Raw genomic sequence first — 20872 nt, 5'->3', positions numbered from 1 at the left:
AATGAAATTTTCATAAACCTCCTGTTACTGCTAAGTCACTTCAATCATGTCCGACTCTGTGTGACCCCATAGACGGCAGCCCACCAGGCTCCCCCGTCCCTGGGATTCTCCAGGCAAGAACACTGGAGTGGGTTGCCATTTCCTTCTCCAATGCACGAAAGTGAAAAGTGAAAGTGAAGTCGCTCAGTCATGTCTGACTCTTAGCGACCTCATGGACTTCAGCCTACCGGCTCCTCCATCCATGGGATTTTCCAGGCAAGAGTACTGGAGTGGGGTGCCATTGCTTTCTCTGTCACAAACCTCCTACTATGTAATAAAACAGATTCAGAATTTAAATCGAATTCATTTAGAAAATATTAGGAGAAAATAAAAGTAAAATTGTAATTTGTTGTGCAGAGGAATTTTCTAAACAAGACTGAGAACTCAAGTGCAAATTAAGAAATTGTTGAATTTAAAATTTTTATGTTTTTAAATTTATGTACCCAAAAAAGTGGCACCAAAAGGAATTTAAAGAACTAACAGTATTTTGAGAGGAAATAATCTGCAATATAGGTGATATATACTGAGCATCTGTAAGTCAAGAAGAAGAAGGGACAAGCAATACATAGAAATAATGTATAAAAGACCTAAATCAATAGACAGTATACTGAAGGAGAAATTAACCTGCTCAGTGAAAATATGAAATGATCTTTCAGCTCATTAGTAATGAAGTTCACTAAGATCCCCCTTTGCATGGGTTGTGAAGAGTTTTCCAGAACATGGAACTTCCAGTGCTAAAATGAAAGTCCAGGATGGCTGGAAATTAAAGTAACTCAGTATTTTTTTTTTTAATCCTTTGAAAATCTTAAAAAGTTTACCTTTGTCATGTGAGAATATGGGGATAGGCATACTGTTTGTGGGAATATAAAATACACAGATTTCTAAAGAAAATTGAATGTTGTCACATGTGCCCAAACACATAACATGTACTTTTTAATAATTAAAGTTTCACATAACAGTTTGCACCAGTTTGTGGATCACAGCATTGTTGTAGTGAAGGGACTTGCATGTGTAGGGCCACCCAAGATGGACATGTCACAGTGTAGAGTTCTGACAAAGTGTGGTCCACTGAAGGAAGAAGTGGCAAACCATTCCTGTATTCTTGCCTGGAGAATCCCATGGACAGTATACAAAGGTGAAAAGATCCTGGAAGATGAGCCCCTCAGATTGGAAGATGTCCAGTATGTTATTGGGGAAGAGTGGAGAGCAACTATGAATAGCTCCAGAAAGAATAAAGTGGATGGGCCAAAGCGGAAATGATGCTTAGTTGTGGATGTGTCTGGTGTTGAAAGTAAAGTCTGATGCTATAAAGAACAATATTGCATAGAAACCTGGAATGTTAGGTCCGTGAATCAAGGTAAATTGGATGTGGTGAAGCAAAAGATGGCAAGATTGAACATGGACATCTTAGGAATCAGCAAACTAAAATGGACTAGAATGGGTGAATTAAGTCATATGACCATTGTATCTACTACTGTGGGCAAGAATCCCTTAGAAGAAATAGAGTAGCCTTCATAGTCAACAAAACAGTCCAAAATGCAGTACTTGGGTGAAATCTCAGAAGCAACAGAATGATCTCAGTTCTTTTCCAAGGCAAACCATTCGATATCACAGTTATCCAAGTCAATGCCCCACCCCCTTGAAGCTAAAGAAGCTGAAGTTGACTGATTTCTATGAAGACCTACAACACCTTCTAGAACTAACACCTAAGGAAGATATCATTTTCATCTTTGGGAACTGGAATGCAAAAGTAGAAAATTAAGAGATACCTGGAATAACAGGCAAATCTGGCCTTGGAGTACAAAATGAAGCAGGGCAAAGGCCAACAGAGTTTTGTCAAGAGAACATGCCAGTCATAGCAAACATGGTTTTCCAACAACTGAAGAGATGACTCTACACGTGAACCTCACCAGAAGGTCAATACTGAAATTAGACTGATTATATTCTTTGAAGCCAAAGATGGCTAGAAGCTCTATACAGTCAGCAGAAACAAGACATGGAGCTAACTGTGGCTCAGATCATGAGCTCCTTATGCAAAATTCAGGCTTAAGTTGAAGAAATTAGGGAAGACCACTAGGCCATTCAAATATGACCTCAGTCAAATCCCTTATGATTAAACAGTGGAGGAAATGATTGGATTCAAGGGATTAGATCTGGTAGACAGAGTACCTGAAGAACTATGGACAGAGATTCATAACATTGCACAGGAGGAAGGGAGCAAAACTATCCCAAAGAAAAAGAAATTCAAGGAGACAAAGTGGTTGTCTGAGGAAGCCCTACAAATAGCTGAGAAAAGAAGAGAAGCAAAAGGAGAAAGGGAAAGGTAAACCCAGCTGAATGCAGAGTTCCAGAGAGCAGCAAGGAGAGGTAAGGAGGTCTTCTTAAACGAACGGTTAAAAATGAGAGAGGAAAACAACAGAATGGGAAAGACTGCAGATACTTTCAGGAAAATTGACGATGTCAGGGAACACTTCATGCAAGGATGGGCACGATAAAGGACATAAACAGTAAGGGCCTAACAGAGGCAGAAGAGATTAAGAAGTGGTGGCAAGAATACACAGAATTGTACTAAAATGGTCTTAATGACCCAGATAACCACAGTGGTGTGGTCACTCACCTAACATCAGACATCCTGGAGCGTGAAGTCAAGTGGGTCTTAGGGAGCATTACTGTGAACAAAGCTAGTGGTGGTGATGGAATCCCAACTGAGCTATTTCAAATCCTAAAAGATGATGCTGTGAAAGTGCTGCACTCACTATGCCAGCAAATTTGGAAGACTCAGCAGTGGCCATAGAGCTGGAAAAGGTCAATTTTCATTCCAGTCCCAAAGAAGGCCAAAGCCAAAGTATGTTCAGACTATCACACAGTTGGTCTCATTTCACATGCTAGCAAAGTAATGCTCAAAATCCTTTAAGCTAGGTTTCCACAGTACATGAAGTCCATAACTTCCAGATATACTATTGGTTTTAGAAAAGGCAGAGGAACCAGAGATCTAATTGCAAACATTAATTGGATCACAGAGAAAGCAAAGGAATTCCAGAAACACATCTACTTCTGCTTCATTGTCTACACTAAAGCCTTTGACTGTGTGGATCACAACAAACCTGGAAAATTCTTAAAGAGATGGAAATACCAGACCATGTTACAAACTGCCCTCTGAGAAGCCAGTATGTAGCTCAAAAACAAAACAAAACAAACAAACAAACAAAAAAAAGAACTGGACATGGAACTGACTGGTTCAACATTGGAAAAGGAATCCATCAAGGCTGTATATTGTCACCCTGCTTATTTAACTTATATGCAGAGTACATTATGCAAGATACCAGGCTGGATGAATCACAAGCCAGAATCAAGATTGCTGGGAGAAATATGAACAACCTCAGATATATAGATAATACCACTCATGGCAGAAAGTGAAGAGGAACTAAAGAGCCTGTTGATGAAGGTGAAAGAGGAGAGTGAAAAAGTTGGCTTGAAACTAAAAAAATTAAGATCCTGGTACCTGGTCCCATCACTTCATGGGAAATAGAAGGGAAAATGTGGAAGCAGTGATAGATTTTATTTTCTCAGGCTCCAAAATTACTGCAGATGGTGACTACAGCCATGAAATTAAGAGGCTTGCTCCTTGGAAGGAAAGCTATGACAAACTTAGAAAGCATATTTAAGAAGCAGAGACATCACTTTGCCAACAGAGGTCCATATAGTCAAAACTATGATTTACCGGTAGTTGTGTATGCATTTGAGAGTTGGACCATAAGAAGGCTGAACGCTGAAGAACTGATGCTTTCAATCTGTGGTACTGGAGAAGACTTTTGAGAGTCCCTTGGACTGCAAGGAGATGAACCAGTCAATCCTAAAGGAGATCAGTCCTGAATATTCATTGGAAGGACTGATGCTAAAGCTGAAGCTCCAATACTTTGGCCACCTGATGCAAAGATCTGACTCATTGGGGAAAAAGTCTGATGCTGGGAAAGATTGAAGGCAACAGGAGAAGGGGGGGCAGCAGAGAATAAGATGGTTAGAGAGCATCACTGACTCAATGGACATGAATTTGAGCAAACCCTGGGAGATGGTGGAGCACAAAGGAACAATCAGTCCTGAATATTCATTGGAAGCACTGATGCTAAAGCTGAAACTCCAATACTTTGGACACCTAATGCGAAGAACTGACTCCTTAGAAAGGACCTTGATGCTGGGAAAGATTAAAGGCAGGGGTAGAAGGGGACGACAGAGGATGAGATGGTTGGATGGCATCACCGACTTGATGGACATGAGTTTGAGCAAGCTCTGAGAGTTGGTGATGGACAGGGAAGCCTGGAGTGCTGCAGTCCACAGGGTCGTAAAGAGTCGGTCAGATATAACTGAGTGACTGAACTGACTGAATAAATGAATAGAATTACTATTACCAGCCCAAAGTTTTCTGAAGATTTGAGGAGAATAACCATAAAAGAACAGATCACTTTAGGCATAGGAAATGTTAGCTATTATGTAAAACATCAGTATGTTTGCATAGGGGGACGTGTATATACACAGAATTTTGTGTCCGATGTTGATCTCTGTTAGTTTCTGTGACAGTGGTAACCTCAAAAGAGGGAGTGGTCACTGGTGGACCATGGGAAGGGAAGCTTTTTTGCCTATATACAGTGTAACTACATTTTTTCCCCAAAGGAAATAATTGGTTGACTGCTGGGTGCCTTTCCTGGTGTGTGTTTGAGCACATTTCTTCCCACAGTGGTTTTTGCTGTTGGCACAACAGAGCGGGCTCCATCCCTCACTCAAATAGGCAGATAAGTTGAGCTTGTTTTTCAGTGGATCGCTACATTAGTTTACTAAAAAATATGTTTTCCCTGAACTAGCGAAAGCCAATGGCAACCCACTCCAGTACTCTTGCCTAGAGAATCCCATGGACGAAGGAGCCTGGTGGGCTGCCATCTACGGGGTCGCACAGAGTCGGACACGACTGAAGCGATTTAGCAGCAGCAGCAGCAAAAGCCAGCAGTGAAGTAAATCTACCTTGTTGGTGTCCTTTTGATATTAGAATGACAGTTGTGAGAAAAATTGTGAAGTACCACATGACTGAAGCGTGGTCTGGATCTGTCTGTGGAGGGAAGTGTTTCATTCCTCTAGTCTTCATAAAACAGTCTTGTGTAAGGTTCCTTTGAGGATGCACTCTGATAGTAAGCAGTGTACTTGACTTAAAGCAGTAAAGATAGTTAAATATAGTCCCATGGAATTCCCTGTAATTCCATGTAATTCCCTGGTGGCTTAGCCAGTAAAGAATCTGCCTGTAATGCAAGAAACCTGGATGTGATCCCTGGATCAGGAAGCTCCCCTGTAGGAGGGAATGACAACCCATTCCACTCTTCTTGCCTGGAGAATCCCATGGACAGAGGAGCCTGATGGGCTACAGTCCATGGGTTGCAAAGAGCCAGACAGGACTGAGCGACTAATACTTTCCACTTTCCATGCAGAGTATGGTTTCTGGACCAGTAGCATCAGGACCTCCTGGGAATTTGGTAGAAAAGCAAAGTATAGGCCTCACCCAAGGCCTGACTGAGTCATATTCTCTTGGTGTGGGGTCTAGAAACCTGTGCTTAATGAAATGTCCTGTTGATTGTTAGGTGTGTTGAAGTTTGGGGAACAGCATAGTAAGGAAGAGACGGCTGGTTCCAGAAGAGCGTGGCAGTGCGTCTGTGGAGATCACTGTGACCATGCACACCCCTTGATGAAGGGCTATCTGGGCACTGTCTGCATGTGTCTGTTATTTCACATGACAGCACTCCATGCTGTGTTATAGACCACCGTGTGCTGTCTCTCCCAGCATCCTGTTTGAACCTTGAAAGGACTTTAACATTCTAATTATCTAATGTTTTTACATTTTAAAATGGTGCTGAGAATTTCCTGGCAGTCCAGTGGTTAGGACTCTGCACTTTCACTGCTGAGGACAAGGGTTCCATCCCTGGTCAGGAAACTTAAGACCCCACACGCCATATGGTGCCAACCCAAATTTAAAAGTAATAAAAATGTCCCTTGTAAACATTTTCTTGGTCCTTCCAGTAAAAGCAAATGTATATTTCACCTTCTTAGTATTTAGCAGTTGTCTGATTATTGTGGTTTATTACTGTACCTGGTTGAAGGCACTTTGGGGCAGGGGGAGTTCACGAGGGAACGTGTCCCTGAGACACCACAGAAGGGTACTGCTCACGGTTACAGTCAATATCATATGAAAGTACAGGAGAATTATCTTTCGGAGAGGTCAGCCCAAGGAAATCTGACTCCTTCGCAAATGTACTTGGAGGGTAAGAAAGTGCCAGTTCTTAGCAATTGTTATAAAATCATATGAGAAACGAATTGCCAGTCCAGGTTCGATGCAGGATACAGGAAGCTTGGGGCTGGTGCACTGGGATGACCCAGAGGGATGGTATGAGGAGGGAGGTGGGAGGGGGGTTCAGGATTGGGAACACGTGTACACCCGTGGCGGATTCATGTTGATGTATGGCAAAACCAATACAATATTGTAAAGTAATTAGCCTTTTAAAAAGAAAAAAAAATCTTATGCTCAGCACATCCTAATCCTACATCCCCCTGCTGGTGTTTGAGTCAGGGACTGAGGAACATCAGCCCAGGTAAACGCTGGAACACAATCTCCTGACCAAGGGGAGGAGGAACATAGGGCTGGGTATGTGAAGGGATGGGGTGAGGAATTTGGAGGTGAAGGAGAGTGATCAAACAGAGAACATAAAGTGCCTCATAAAAGGGGTGTTTAAAAAGATATTATGTCTCTACATAACTTCACCATATTGAGTATTTGGAAAATAGGGATCAAGAAAAGTTTAGCATTAAATGTGCACGTGTTCTCATCACATTTTGACACTGACCTTGGTTCAGAGATGTGTATTCTCACATAGAAGTTATTGGGTTTTGCTTTTTTCCTTCAGATTGTAAATTTGCCTCAGGAGTCAAGTCCAACCTAAAAAGTTTTTGTTGTCTGAATCTGCTAAATCTGATGTGTACTCTATTAAGACCTTAATGGTAAAAAACTGTTTTATTTTGATCTGTTATTTGCAGAGCAAAGATGGTCGACCTTTGCCGGCAAGGGATAGACGCGCCTTAAAACAATTTGAAGAAAGGTTACGAACACTTCGGAAAAGAGAGAGGCGCTTAGAATTCATTGAAAATAGCTGGTGGACAAAATTCTGTGGTGCTCTACGTCCCCTGAAGGTAAATGGAGTTTTACAGAATTACGCTGTCTCTCTATGTAGCACCCCTCAGAGAGATTGATTCTTGTGGAAGCATTGCAGTGTGGCGCCTGGAGCATGGGTTTTAGAGTTAAAATCATCTGGTTTTAAATTGCAGCTCCGATGCCTGGCAGTTTGGGTAAGGTGCATAACCTCTCTGAGCTTTATTTACTCATGTGTAATGTAAGTGCTAGAGGCTTGAAGAAACTTAAAATATAGGTAAGTAATGTAGTATGCTTCTAGTTTTACAACTTTGTACTTTTCTATAGGAGATCTGGGACCCGTATTAGAACTTTTTCAATCAGATAGATTTCAGTATTCAAATTAAAAATTTCAACAGAATTTGCTTCATTGTGTGGTGGCATGTTTCTGAAAATATGTACAAGGTATTAAGATGAAAAACCATTAATTTCCCTTTTTTTTAAACCATCATTTGCTAGCCTTAAATTCTTCAAACTCGGGTCTTCCTCTCATAATTCAAAAGGAAATGGGGAAACTACCTGACTGCTTACCCTAAAAAGCTTCTTTTCTAAAGAGTTCTTCAAAAACATAATCAGTTAGATCTACTGTATATCATTTTAAAACTTGTCGGTTAGAATCAGTTTCTTTTTAAAGACTTACCCTAGTCTGTTTTCCCAAGGTGATTGTTTTCATACCACCAAAGGTATAAAGAAACTGTGCCCACCCTTAACTTAATTTTAAATTGTTTATATATTAGCTTCTTTATAGATATTTATAATCTGGTCACTAACAGCTGCCTTGTTTTAAATGCTTTGTGCCATTTCACTGTACCTGTGTTTAGAGGGACTTTCACAGCTTTATAAAGTGTGTAGAATGATTTCACCAAATGTAGGCTGTGGTTAGAGAAGATCCACATCGCTGCATAAAGCTGGGTGTCCTCCCAGGCCCATTGCATCGGGCCCCAAACAGTCGCTGACGTCCTTCTGTCACTGAGGTTAACTTTCACATGTTCTATGGAATCGTGGAAGGTACAGACTTTTGTCTGGCCTTGGCTCAGCTCAGTGCTTTTGAGGTTCACCCGTGTCACCGCATTTCTTTTCAGCAGTTCATTCTGTTTTCTTGCTGAGTATCATTCTGCTGTGTCTGTATCACAGCTTGTTTATCCATTCACCTGCTAATGGGGATTCAAGTTGTTTCCAGTTTGAGGCTGTTATGATTATATGCTGATATGAACATTTGTGTACAAATCTTTATGTAGACATTTATACATTCCTTCATTTTTCATTTTGTTCTTTTGAATCTTTTATTTTATATTGGGGGTTAGCAGATTAACAGTGTTGTGATGGTTTCAGGTCAACAGCGAAGGGACTTATTTTTCTTTTTGTTTGTACCTCATTTTTTCCAGTTTTTTTAAAAATCGATTTTTACCTGGGGGAAATTGCTTTACAATGTTGTGTTTGTTCCTGCCTACAAATTAGCCATGGAACTCAAGGAAGAAAATTAGTTTTGAGTTGAAGAGTCTTACAGAAATAAGCGTTTAATTAGAATAAGTTAATGGGTCCTTAAAATAGTGTTTATATACAATACTGAGCACATTTCTAAGCATGCAGTCTACATTACTCACTTGATTAAACTTGCTCTCTGACAGATGCACATTTTTCTAGTGTATACAACTAATTGGCCTAGATAACCTGAAGCTCCTGATGCACCTCTTGTTATACTTAGACCTCTTATATTCATATAGAAAGTAATAAATTCATATCCATAGTTATATCACTTATCTTTTCAGACTTTTTTATGGTAAAACATATATAGCATATAATACACCATTTAAACTATTTGTCGATGTGGCATGACATACATTCACAGTGTTGTGCAATGCTCACCACTGCCCGTTTCCAGAACCTTCATCATCTCTAACAGAACACTCAACAGTAACTAATTCTCCATTCCTCACCTCCACCCCACCCCCATCCCCCTGAAACCATACAGCTCAGATTGGGGCTTGAACCCACTGTCTTTTAACTGAGATCACACACCTGGTCTCAGGACTTAATGAAATTCAGGTTCTTGATGTCTCATAGCAGAAAAAATTGAGTGAGAGACAAAGTGATAGATAAGAAGTGAATTTATTTAGAGAGATAAACATTCCATAGCCAGAATTCGGTCTGTCTTAAAAGCTGAGAACGGTTCTGGGAGAAATATACTCCTCAGACAGTGTGGGGTGTCTCAGAAGGTGAGAGGCCCTGAAATATGGAGTGGGTGGTTTTTATGGGCTGAGTAATTTCATAGGTTAATGAGTGGGAGGATTATTCTAACCATCTTGGAAGGTGCGGGGATTTCCAGGAGTTCACTTGTTGACCTTTTATGGAATTGTCGTGGCACTTGTAGGGTGTCGTTTAGCTGATGTATTACAATGAGCATATAATGAGGCTTAAGGTCCACTGGAAGTCGAATCTTCTGCCTTCTCAGACCTAGTTGGGTCTGACCAGGTTATGTCGTATCCAACACTGACTTCCTTTAAAGATGGTACCCTTTAAAGGTTGTACTCCTTCCTTCCTGATTCACCTGCCCAGCTCACATCCCCTAATGACCTCTATCCTGCTTTCTGTCTCTCTGAATTTCCTATTGTAGGTACCTTATGTAAGTGAATTATATATCCTTTTATGTCTGGTTTATTTGACACATAATTTCTTCAAAGTTCATTCATGTTTTTGATGTATAGAAATTTCATTTCTTTTTAAGGTTGAATAATATTAATTTTGTTTTTCCATCCATCATTTTGTTTATCCATCCATCAGTTGGTGGACATTGAGTTTTTTCCAACTTCTGGTTATTGTGAATAGTGCTTTCAAGGTAATTGGTGTACAAGTACCTGTTTGAGTCCCTGCTTTCAGTTCTTTTGAGTATGTATCTTGAAATGCAGTTGTTAGATCTTGATCAGTTCTGGTATAACTTTTGAAGAACCTACTGTTTTCCACAGTGACTGCACCATTTTACATGCCCACGAGCAATGCACAAGGGTTCTAATTTATCCATATCATTGTCAACACTTATTTTCCTTTGTTTTGATAATAACCAACGTTATGCTTGTGAAGTGATATCTCATTATGGTTTTCACTTGCATTTCATTTGATTAGTGACACTGAGCATCTTTTCATTAGACTGTTGGCTTTATATGTTTACTTTGGAGAAATGCTTATTCAAGTTTCATTTTTAATATTCTGAATGTTACTCCTTATCAGATGCATGATTTGTAAATATTCTCCTATTCTTGGCTTGTGTTTTCACTCTGTTGATAGTGTCTTTTGATACACAGATTTTTAATTTTAATGATGTCTGATGCATTTTTTTTTCTTTTGTTACCTGTGTTTTGTGTCATATCCAAAAAATAATTACCAGATCCAGTGCCATGAAGGTTTTTTTCCCTTAGAGTTTAATAGTTTTAGCTCTTACGTTTAGATCTTTGATCTATTTTGAGGTATTTGTATATGGTGAAGGATAACAGTCTAATTTCATTTTTTTGCATGAAGATTTCTTCTTCCCAGCATCATGCTTTGAAAAGACTGTTCTTTCCCCTTTCAATGACCTTGGCCCCCTTGTCAAAGATCATTTGAGCGTATGTGTGAGCATTCATTTCTGGAGTCTTTTCCATTGGCTATGTGTCTGTCTTTATGCCAGTACCATACTGTTTTGGTTGCTGTGGCTTTGTAGTAAATTTTGAAATAGAGAAGCGTGAGTCCTGTAACTTTGTTGTTCTTTTTCAAGATTGTTTTTACTGTTTGGGCTTCCTTGAAATTCATATGAATTTTAGAATGGCTTTTTCTGTTCCTGCCAAAAAAAAAAAAAGGTCATTATGATTTTGGTAGGGATTGCATTGTATCTGTAGAACACTTTCAGTAGTATTGTCATTTTTAATGTATTAAGTCATATTACGCCATAAATATGGGCCGACTTTACATTTGTTTATGTCTCATTAAATTTCTCTCAGCAATGTTTTGTTGTGGGGAAGAAAGAAATGTTTTTCTACCTTTCTCAATTCTTCTCTCTAGTCTAAGAATTAAATTGACATGAGACAGGTCAACAGGGGAATTTCAAACAAATATTTGATAACATGTATACACTGGAGAGACCCAGGAGAACTGAATGACTTCTTAGTCTTAGGAACTAGACAGCACTTCAGCAGTATGCTTGGGGGCTATTTTAAACAAGAAAATTGCTGACAGAAAGTACAAAATGCAAAGAATATAGCAGTAAATAGTGCACTTACAGGATACTTGTCTATGGTAAGAGAGCTGAAACAAGAAAGCAGAGTATTGCCTAGTTCATGCTTAGCTCGGAATGTGAGCATCAGGAACTTAGAATTTTTACCTCTTTGCATGTATCTGCGAGGACTTCCCAGGCGGTGGAGTAGTAAGAATCTGCCTGCTAATGCAGAAGATGCAGGTTCGAGCCCTCTGTCAGGAAGATCCCCTGGAATAAGAAATGTCAAGTCACTCCAGCATTCTCGCCTGAAAAATTCAATGGACAGAAGTAGTCTGTTGGGCTACAATCTGTGGGGTCACAAAGAGTCAGACATAACTGAGAGACTGAACACATATGCACAGTGTATCTTCAAAAGACCGCTAAGAGCCATGTGTGTTGATTTTAAGGCCATAAATAAATTTTAGCGAGCAGTAGGTTTGTAAATGCAGAATCTGCAAATGAGAATCAACTACTTATAAGAAAAACAACAACAAAAGACCTCACAAATCCAGCAAGTTTTCTTGCCAGCTCTTACTACAAAACTTTGTATTAAACAAAGACAATCTGGGAAAATTTTGGTAGAGAGAAGAGGAAATTTGGAGATAAGCCTGTGATTGATCTTAAACCCCCAATCTTAGGTGAAATAAGCCAATCACCAAAAGACAAATACTGTATAATTCAACTTTTAAGAGGTACCTGGAGAACCCTGGTGATTCTCCAAGGGTCGGGGGGCAGGAAGTCTAGGGAGTTCTTTAATGGGTACAGAGTTCCAGTTTTGCAAAATGAAAAGAGATTAGTTTGCAGAACAGTGTGAGTTAATTTAACACAACTAAACTCTACATTTAAAAATGTTTGAGATGGTAAATTTTATGTTATTTGTATTTTACCACTATTTAAGAAGCAAGAAAACAGAAAATGACAAAAAATCAGATAGAAATAGAGTTGAACTCAGGGGAAAATGGGAGGAAAATACACTTAATTTTGGAAATGAAAACAAATTTACAGTGTGTCCAAAAGAGAAAAGGATCAAATAAAATTTAGTAAGAGGGGGCGTTTGAAGAAAGGCAGAAGGATAACCAAGAGAAGGAAAATAAGATGAAGTAAAAAAAAAAATCCAAAAACGAGTGTTGAAATGGAAAAGAAAGAAAAACTACATATGTGTAGGTTTCCATGCAGTGGCAAAACAAAACAAATTAGCAGAATATTTAAAGGTATAATACCCCCCCCAAAAAAAAATCCTAAAGTAAATAGACATGAATCCACATGTCATGAATATTCTATATCATGAATAGACAGGAAATAGCCACTTTGTACTTGGGAAAATTTATGTGCAGTTTCCTGGTAAAACCGACTTCAGATTTAAAGAAAATCCTCAAGATTTCCAAGCAAAAGGATCAGCTCACAAGGGCAACATTATTAGACTTAGACTTCTCAAGAAACATACAAAGCTAGGAAGGAATGGAAGAACATTAAAAAAATAAAATCTCAATGAAAAGGTATGAACTACTGAAAAAAAACCCAATGCACAATGTGAGAGTTGTGAGTTGTTTTACTGGGGGCAAAATGAAGACTAGCCCGGGAGACAGCTCCTCAGGTAGCTCTGAGGAGCTGCTCGGAAGAGGTGAGGGAAAGTCAGTATTGTATATGATTTTAGTGAAGGGGTGCATGCAGTCAGGCACACATGGTGGCAGAAGGTTATTGGCCAGTCATGAGGAGCAGAAGTCGGCATTAATGATTTTAGTGCTATATCTGAAGAGATGCAAGAATCAGGCTCATACAGTTGTCTCCTGAAAATGCCTAACTCCCTGAGGGCCTGTTCTGCCCATTTTCCTGGATCACAGAGTGCCTCACTCCTGGTCTCCACCCTGAAGCCTTCTCAGGGGGTGTCGAAGGTAAGCAGCAGCAGCGGTTTGTGACTTAGTCCTTGCAGAGACTGATGGCAAGTGCCCAGTTTTAGTTGGCAGAACCACGGAATTTGTATTTAGCCAAAATATCCTTTAGAAAAACAGTTTTTAAACATTTAAGAACTCAGGGGATTCTGTACTGATGAGCTCTTGTTGAGAAATCCCCGGTTGCCAAGTTCTGGCCTATTAATAGGTGTGAAGGTGAACATCAGCAAAAGGACTATGGTGAACATTTAGTATTGTATGAAGAAAAAGTGTGGGCTGGGGCAGAGAGTGAAGCACAAACATATGTGCTGAGGAATAGATAATTAAGAAGAGAGAGAAAGAAAATAGAATTTCTCATAGATTACTGTGTAGGCAGTAGGTAGGAGTTGAACACATAAGAACCAATACATTGTTTAGTAAAGGAGTGAATAAGAACATGGGGGCTAGGAGCACTGGAAAATTCAAGTACACAAACAAAAATACAAACTTTCTTAACACAAAAGGACTAAAAATCCAGGAGCAAAGAATTCATATTAGCTGGAGAAAGAAACACAGGAAATACATACATAGTTATCAAACGAGATATTTTCTAAACTAAATGTGTTCAGTTCAGTTCAGTCGCTCAGTCGTGTCCGACTCTTTGCGACCCCATGAATCGCCGCATGCCAGGCCTCCCTGTCCATCACCAACTCCCGGAGTTTACTCAAACTCATGTCCATCGAGTCGGTGATGCCATCCAGCCATTTCATCCTCTGTTGTCCCCTTCTCCTCCTGCCCCCAGTCCCTCCCAGCATCAGAGTCTTTTCCAATGAGTCAACTCTTTGCATGAGGTGGCCAAAGTACTGGAGTTTCAGCTTTAGTATCATTCCTTCCAAAGAAATTCCAGGGCTGATCTCCTTCAGAATGGACTGGTTGGATCTCCTTGCGGTCCAAGGGACTCTCAAGAGTCTTCTCCAACACCACAGTTCAAAAGCATCAATTCTTCTGTGCTCAGCCTTCTTCACAGTCCAACTCTCACATCCATACATGACCACAGGAAAAACCATAGCCTTGACTAGCTGGACCTTTGTTGGCAAAAAGTAATGTCTCTGCTTTTGAATATGCTATCTAGGTTGGTCATAACTTTCCTTCCAAGGAGTAACGTCTTCTAATTTCGTGTTAGTCATATCAATAAACATGAATGGGACTTCCCTCTGGTCCAGTGGTTAAGATTGTGCTCCCAGTGCGGGCGGCACAGGTCTGATAACTAGTCAGGGAACTAGCTCCCACATACCACAGCTGAAGACTTCACACGCCGCACCCAGGATCAAAGATCCGAGTGCTGCAACGAAGACCCAGCACAGCTAGATGAATAAAGACAGAGAGCCTCCATGGCAAGAGTCAGAAAGACGTGGTCAAGTGTGAGAGAAGCACTCAGAACTGAACTGCTCTTACTAATTTGACGATGGAGGAAATGTGAAGAGGGATGCACACAGCCTCAGGGACTGAGAGGCTCCCAGCCAATAGCCAGCAAAGAGGTGAAGGTCTCAGCCCTTACCCTCAAGGAGCTTGATTCTGTTCCTCAGACTTGATCATCTCAGTTGATTCATCTTCAAGTTTAATGATTCTTATCTCCCGACCGGTTAAATCTGCTGAACTTTTCATTTTGTTTTCTAGTGAGCTATTTGTTTCAATTACTGCATTTTCCATCTTGAGAAATTCTGTCTCTTTGTTGATATCCTGTATTCAGGGAGACATTGTTTTCAATTTGTTTTGGTTCTTAAGAAACGTTTTTCTTTAGTTCTTTCAGTTCAGTTCAGTCACTCAGTTGTGTCCGACTTTTTGTGACCCCATGGACTGCAGCACACCAGGCCTCCTTGTCTATCACCAATTCCCAGAGTTTACTCAAACTCATGTCCATTAAGTTGGTGATGCCATTCAACCATATCATCCTCTGTCGTCCTCTTCTCCTACCTTCGATCTTTCCCATCATCGGGGTCTTTTCAAATAAGTCCAGTCTTCTTATCAGGTGGCCAAAGTTTTTGAGTTTCATCTGCAACATCAGTCCTTCCAATGAATATTCAGGACTGATTTCCTTTAGGATGGACTGGTTGGATCTCCTTGCGGTCCAAGGGATTCTCAAAGAGTATTCTCCAATACTACAGTTCAAAAGCATCAATTCTCCGGTGCTCAGCTTTCTTTATAGTCCAACTCTCACATCCATACATGACTACTGGAAAAACCATAGCCTTGACTAGATGGACCTTTGTTGGCAAAGTAATGTCTCTGCTTTTTAATATGCTGTTTAGGTTGGTCATAACTTTTCCCCAAGGAGTAAGTATCTTTTAATTTCATGGCTGCAGTCACCATCTGCAGTGATTTTGGAGCCCCCCAAAATAAAATCTGCCACTGTTTCCATTGTTTCCCCATCTGTTTGCCATGAAGTGATGGGACTGGATGCCATGATCTTCGTTTTTTGAATGTTGAGTTTTAAGCCAACTTTTTCACTCTCCTCTTTCACTTTCATCACGAGGCTCTTCAGTTCTTCTTCACTTTCTGCCATAAGGGTGATGTCATCTGCATATCTGAAGTTATTGATATTTCTCCTGGGAATCTTGATTCCATCTTGTGCTTCATCTAGCCCAGCATTTCTCATGATGTACTCTGCATATAAGTTAAATAAGCAGGGTGACAATATACAGGCTTGACATACTCCTTTTCCTATTTGGAACCTGTCTGTTGTTCCATGTCCAGTTTTAACTGTTGCTTCCTGACCTGCAAAGAGACTTCGTAAGAGGCAGGTCTAGTATTCCCGTCTTTTTCAGAATTTTCCACAGTTTATTGTTACTTACACAGTCTAAGGCTTTGGCATAGTCAATAAAGCAGAAATAGAGGTTTTTCTGGAATTCTCTTGCTTTTTCAGTAATCCAGTGGATGTTGGCAATTTGATCTCTGGTTCCTCTGCCTTTTCTAAATCCAGCTGGAACATCTGGAAGTTCACGGTTCATGTATTGTTGAAGCCTGGCTTGGAGAATTTTGAGCATTGCTTTACTAGCGTGTGAGATGAGTGCAATTGTGCGGTAGTTTGAGCATTCTTTGGCATTGCATTTCTTTGGGATTGGAATGAAAACTGACCTTTTCCAGTCCTGTGGCCACTGCTGAGTTTTCCAAATTTGCTGGCATATTGAGTGCAGCACTTTCACAGCATCATCTTTTAGGATTTGAAATAGCTCCACTGGAATTCCATCACCTCCACTAGCTTTGTTCGTAGTGATGTTTTCTAAGTCTCACTTGACTTCACATTGCAGGATATCTGGCTCTAGGTGAGTGATCAAACCATCACGATTATCTCGGTTGTGAAGATCTTTTTTGTACAGTTCTTCTGTGTATTCTTGCCACCTTTTCTTAATATCTTCTGTTTCTGTTAGGTCCCTACCATTTCTGTCCTTTATTGAGCCCACTTTTGCATGAAATGTTCCCTTGGTATCTCTGATTTTCTTGAAGAAATCTCTAGTCTTTCCCATTCTGTTGTTTTTCTCTATTTCTTTGTACTGATCGCTGAGGAAGGCTTTCTTATCTCTCCTTGTTATTCTTTGGAACTCTGCATTCAAATGGGTATATCTTTCCTTTTCTCCTTTGCTTTATGCTTCTCTTCTTTTCACAGCTATTTGTAAGGCCTCTTCAGACAGCCATTTTGCTTTTTTGCATTTCTTTTTCTTAGGGATGGTCTTGCTCCCTGTCTCCTGTACAATGTCATGAACCTCTGCCCATAGTTCATCAGGCACTCTATCAGATCTAGTCCCTTAAATCTATTTGTCACTTTCACTGTATAATCATTAGGGATTTGATTTAGGTCATACCTGAATGGTCTAGTGGTTTTCCCTACTTTCTTCAATTTAAGTCTGAATTTGGCAATAAGGCGTTCATGTTCTGAGCTACATATTTAAAGTAGTAGCTTTAACGTTTTTGTCTTATAAGTTCAGTGTCCTCAAGGAATCAAGTACAGTGCCTATTGATTTTGTTTTTTTTCTCTGTATTAGCTGTACTTTCTTGCTGCTTTGCATGTCTCTCTCTCTTTTTTTTTTTTTTCCTAAGTTAAAACATGAGAAATTTTAAATAGCATAATGCAGTAACTCGGGAGATGAGATTCTCCCCTGGATTTTCTGTTATTACTTTTCGTTGTTTGTTTAGTGACTTGTGTGCATGCTATGAAGTCTGTTTTCTTTGTTGTTGCAGTCACTGAAGTTTCTGCTTGGTTGGTTTAGTTAATTATTGGACACAGATTTTCTTAAACACCTAGAATCTGTAAGTCTCCCAGTCTTGCTGAGGGGCCATCTGTGAGTGGAGACGTGACTTCAGCACTCAGGATGCATTTATACCACTCCTAGCCCACACATCCTGCTCGTGCAAGACAGAACCTCAGGGTCGACCAGAATGCACAGTTAGGCCTCTCCTATATTCATGAGCATGCACAGGGCCTTCTTCATTCCCAGGAATATATAGAAACTTTTCAGAGCCCCTGTGGGCATCGCATTCCTCGCATTTCCATTTTAATCTTTTTGGTTAGTTTATTTTTTGCCTGATAATTGACTAGCTCTCATGGCCATGAAGTTCACTGGTTCCTGGGAAAAAGGAATTTTTGTACTGTATGAGCTCCATTTCAAGCCAGACACAGTCTTGCAAGTGGGATCTTCCATGTACCTTCCAGGCAGGTCAGGTAATGGCAGTCCTCTGGGAAGAAGACTGAAAGAGCCCCAGCCCCTTCTGTTTCTCAGGTGGCTGCCCAGCTTACAGAGAGGAAGGGCTGGTACTAGAGCAAATCAGAATGCCACAGTGTTCTGTGCTGTTACTGAGAGCCAGCCCTTTTCCTTAAATGCTCCTGGATTGTGGCATGCTTCTGGTTCATTTTCAATGTTGAAAAAGTTTGTTCTGACAATTTATGCTGGTTGTTAAATTGCTTTTAAGGGGAAAGGATTTTCAGAGATTTCTACTTTGTTACTTTTACTGGTGTCATCTCTTTGGCTTAATTATTTTTTCCAAATGGATATAATAGCTGGTGTGGAATATGTAACATTTAGGTCAACCCAAGGTGGTCACCCCTGACTTGATTCTGTAAGTACTACTAACTTAAGTTCTCATATTTAAATATATATAGTTTTCTTGGTCTTTATAAAACATTTATCTTTTTAATCTTTTTCTTTGTTTTGTTAAGTAGCTGTGGTTAAACCATCATAACTCTGGTTCATTCATCTCAGCAGATTGGGGTATAGTTAAGGATTTTATCTTCTTTCCTTCTCCAGCGGGCATCCAGGCAGGGCAGTGCTGATTTCTCCCGCTCTCTGTGCCCTGCTCCTTTACTGCTCACTGGCAGTTGGTGCTGGCACTATCTCCTGCTACAAGCTATTTGCTGTCAGCATGCTGCTGAGAAATAATATGTTTCCTCAGTGTATGGATATTGGCTTCAGTTCTCCTGGGTATCAAATACCATGCTCAAACCTGGTAGAAAAAGACTGTGTATGCTCCTTTATACCTGCTACTAATAATCTTCTGTTACTATAAAGTAGTCACTTCAACTTACTTAGCAATGAAACATTTTAGAGTAAATGCTCATGTGAAATCCCAGTATGTAAAATGGATATATGCAGTATATTTTGAGTGATATAATAAAGGTACTCTTTCAGAACCAAAGAATTCCCTAGAACACAACTTTAAGATTTATTTCCAGATCTATCTTTCGTGCTGGGTCAGATAATGTGTTGTTAGTCTACTTTTCTTTTATCATATCAGAATTCTAAAATATTCAATGATCATGTGAAATAAGATGAAAAATCTCCCTCGCATTCATAATGTTTTCCATCTATTTCTATTAACTCCAGGCAAAGGAGAAACCAAAATAGTTCAGTTCAGTAGCTCAGTCGTGTCCAACTCTTTGTGACCCCATGGATTGCAGCATGCCAGGCCTCCCTGTCCATCACCAACTCCCGGAATTACTCAAACTCATGTCCATTGAGTCGGTGATGCCATCCAGCCATCTCATCCTCTGTCATCCCCTTCTCCTCCTGCCCTCAATCTTTCCCAGCATCAGGGTCTTTTCCGTTGAGTCAGTTCTTCCCATCACGTGGCAAAAGTATTGGAGTTTCAGCTTCAGTATCAGTTTTTCCAATGAATATTCAGGACTGATTTCCTTTAGGATGGACTGGTTGGATCTCCTTTCAGTCCAAGGGACTCTTGAGAGTCCCAAACATAGATTTCATCATTTTTACTCTGAAATTTTATTCCTTAGGGACACAGTTCCAATCATTGTTTTCCTGAATACAGCTCATACATATCCTTCATGTCTCATACATATCCTTTCACACTGTCAAGTTCATACTTAGAGTATAAGTAAGTATATCCCATCGATTACAGTACTTAGCACATTTTTCCACAGAGTTAGTTTTATGTGACATTTTCTTCAGTGCTGTTGGTACTCTATTTCAAAAATAATACCAGCAATATAGACTTTTCTAAAGATGTGATATAATTTATTTATAAGATATAAGCTGTTGACCCATGAACAATGTGATTTGAATTGCTCAGGTCCACATACACAGGGATACTTTTCTGTAGCCCATGATACAGCACTCTGCACCCACAGTTGGAGGACTATGTGGATATGGAGGAACTGCGTGTGCAGAGAGCTGACAATGAGCTCTAGACAGATTTTTGACTATCCAGAGGGTTGTCCAAGAGTCAACTGTGTATCTCATTACTTCTGTGAGAAAATGTTACAAGTTCTCTATTTTAACAACAGGTTAATATAACCTGATGAGTTTCTTGGTTTTGATTTTCTGTGTATGTGTATTAGTCTTAATATAGTTTTCAGTTAACTTCTTGTATTTGAATATAAGTCAATATGAACTTTTATTTGACCTAGCAAAGAGTCTCATTTGTTTACTTACCAACGAAGACTTTAAATGCTTTTTCTCTTCTGTGTTTTTTTTCTCAGATAGTCTCATAATGAAAATTTAGTGACATATGCCTAGGATTATAGATTAAGTTAAAATGTATTTTTAGGTCGTTTTTTAGATCATTTTCACATGGTACCGACTCTTATTGAGCATAATGCTTTTGTACTTTTAATATCAACTTTTAGAAGTATATTTTAATGATTTTTTTGTTTTTTTTTTTTGCTTTTAGATCATTTGGGGAATATTTTTCATCTTTGTTGCATTGCTGTTTGTAATTTCTCTCTTCCTGTCAAAGTAAGTACAGTAGACACATTTTCTAAAGCACTGACACATCTCCTGTGATATTATACATTTTCCGTGCTGAATTCCATTAATGTAGCCTATTCATCTTAAGTAGCTATTTTACTTGAAGTGTTCTACAGCATTAACTCAAAGAATGACTAAAAAGATCCAATAATAGTATTTCTTTGGTCTGTATCAATTGAACAATATCTGTAAGATATTTAAATGATGTTTGATTTGTTATTCGTGGTTTTCTTGGACTCAGTTGAATGTACGTGCTCAAGTTATG

The 20872-nt window shown here is 39.6% G+C and overlaps 1 protein-coding gene across 1 annotated transcript in view; it reads left to right on the top strand.

Annotated features, from left to right (window-relative positions):
- The window catches only part of LMBRD1 (LMBR1 domain containing 1), a 132045-nt gene that overhangs the window by 79617 nt on the left and 31556 nt on the right, over positions 1 to 20872 (top strand). The window contains exons 9-10 of the mRNA XM_070376170.1: positions 7108 to 7260; positions 20531 to 20595. Coding sequence (XP_070232271.1) covers positions 7108 to 7260; positions 20531 to 20595 — 218 coding nt within the window. The remainder of the gene's footprint in view (positions 1 to 7107; positions 7261 to 20530; positions 20596 to 20872) is intronic.

This window comes from Bos mutus, chromosome 9 (assembly GCF_027580195.1).
Source record: "Bos mutus isolate GX-2022 chromosome 9, NWIPB_WYAK_1.1, whole genome shotgun sequence".
Taxonomy (NCBI): Eukaryota; Metazoa; Chordata; class Mammalia; order Artiodactyla; family Bovidae; genus Bos; species Bos mutus.
The sequence above is the reverse complement of the archived record's forward strand: the minus strand, read 5'-3'. Positions and strand labels throughout refer to the sequence as shown.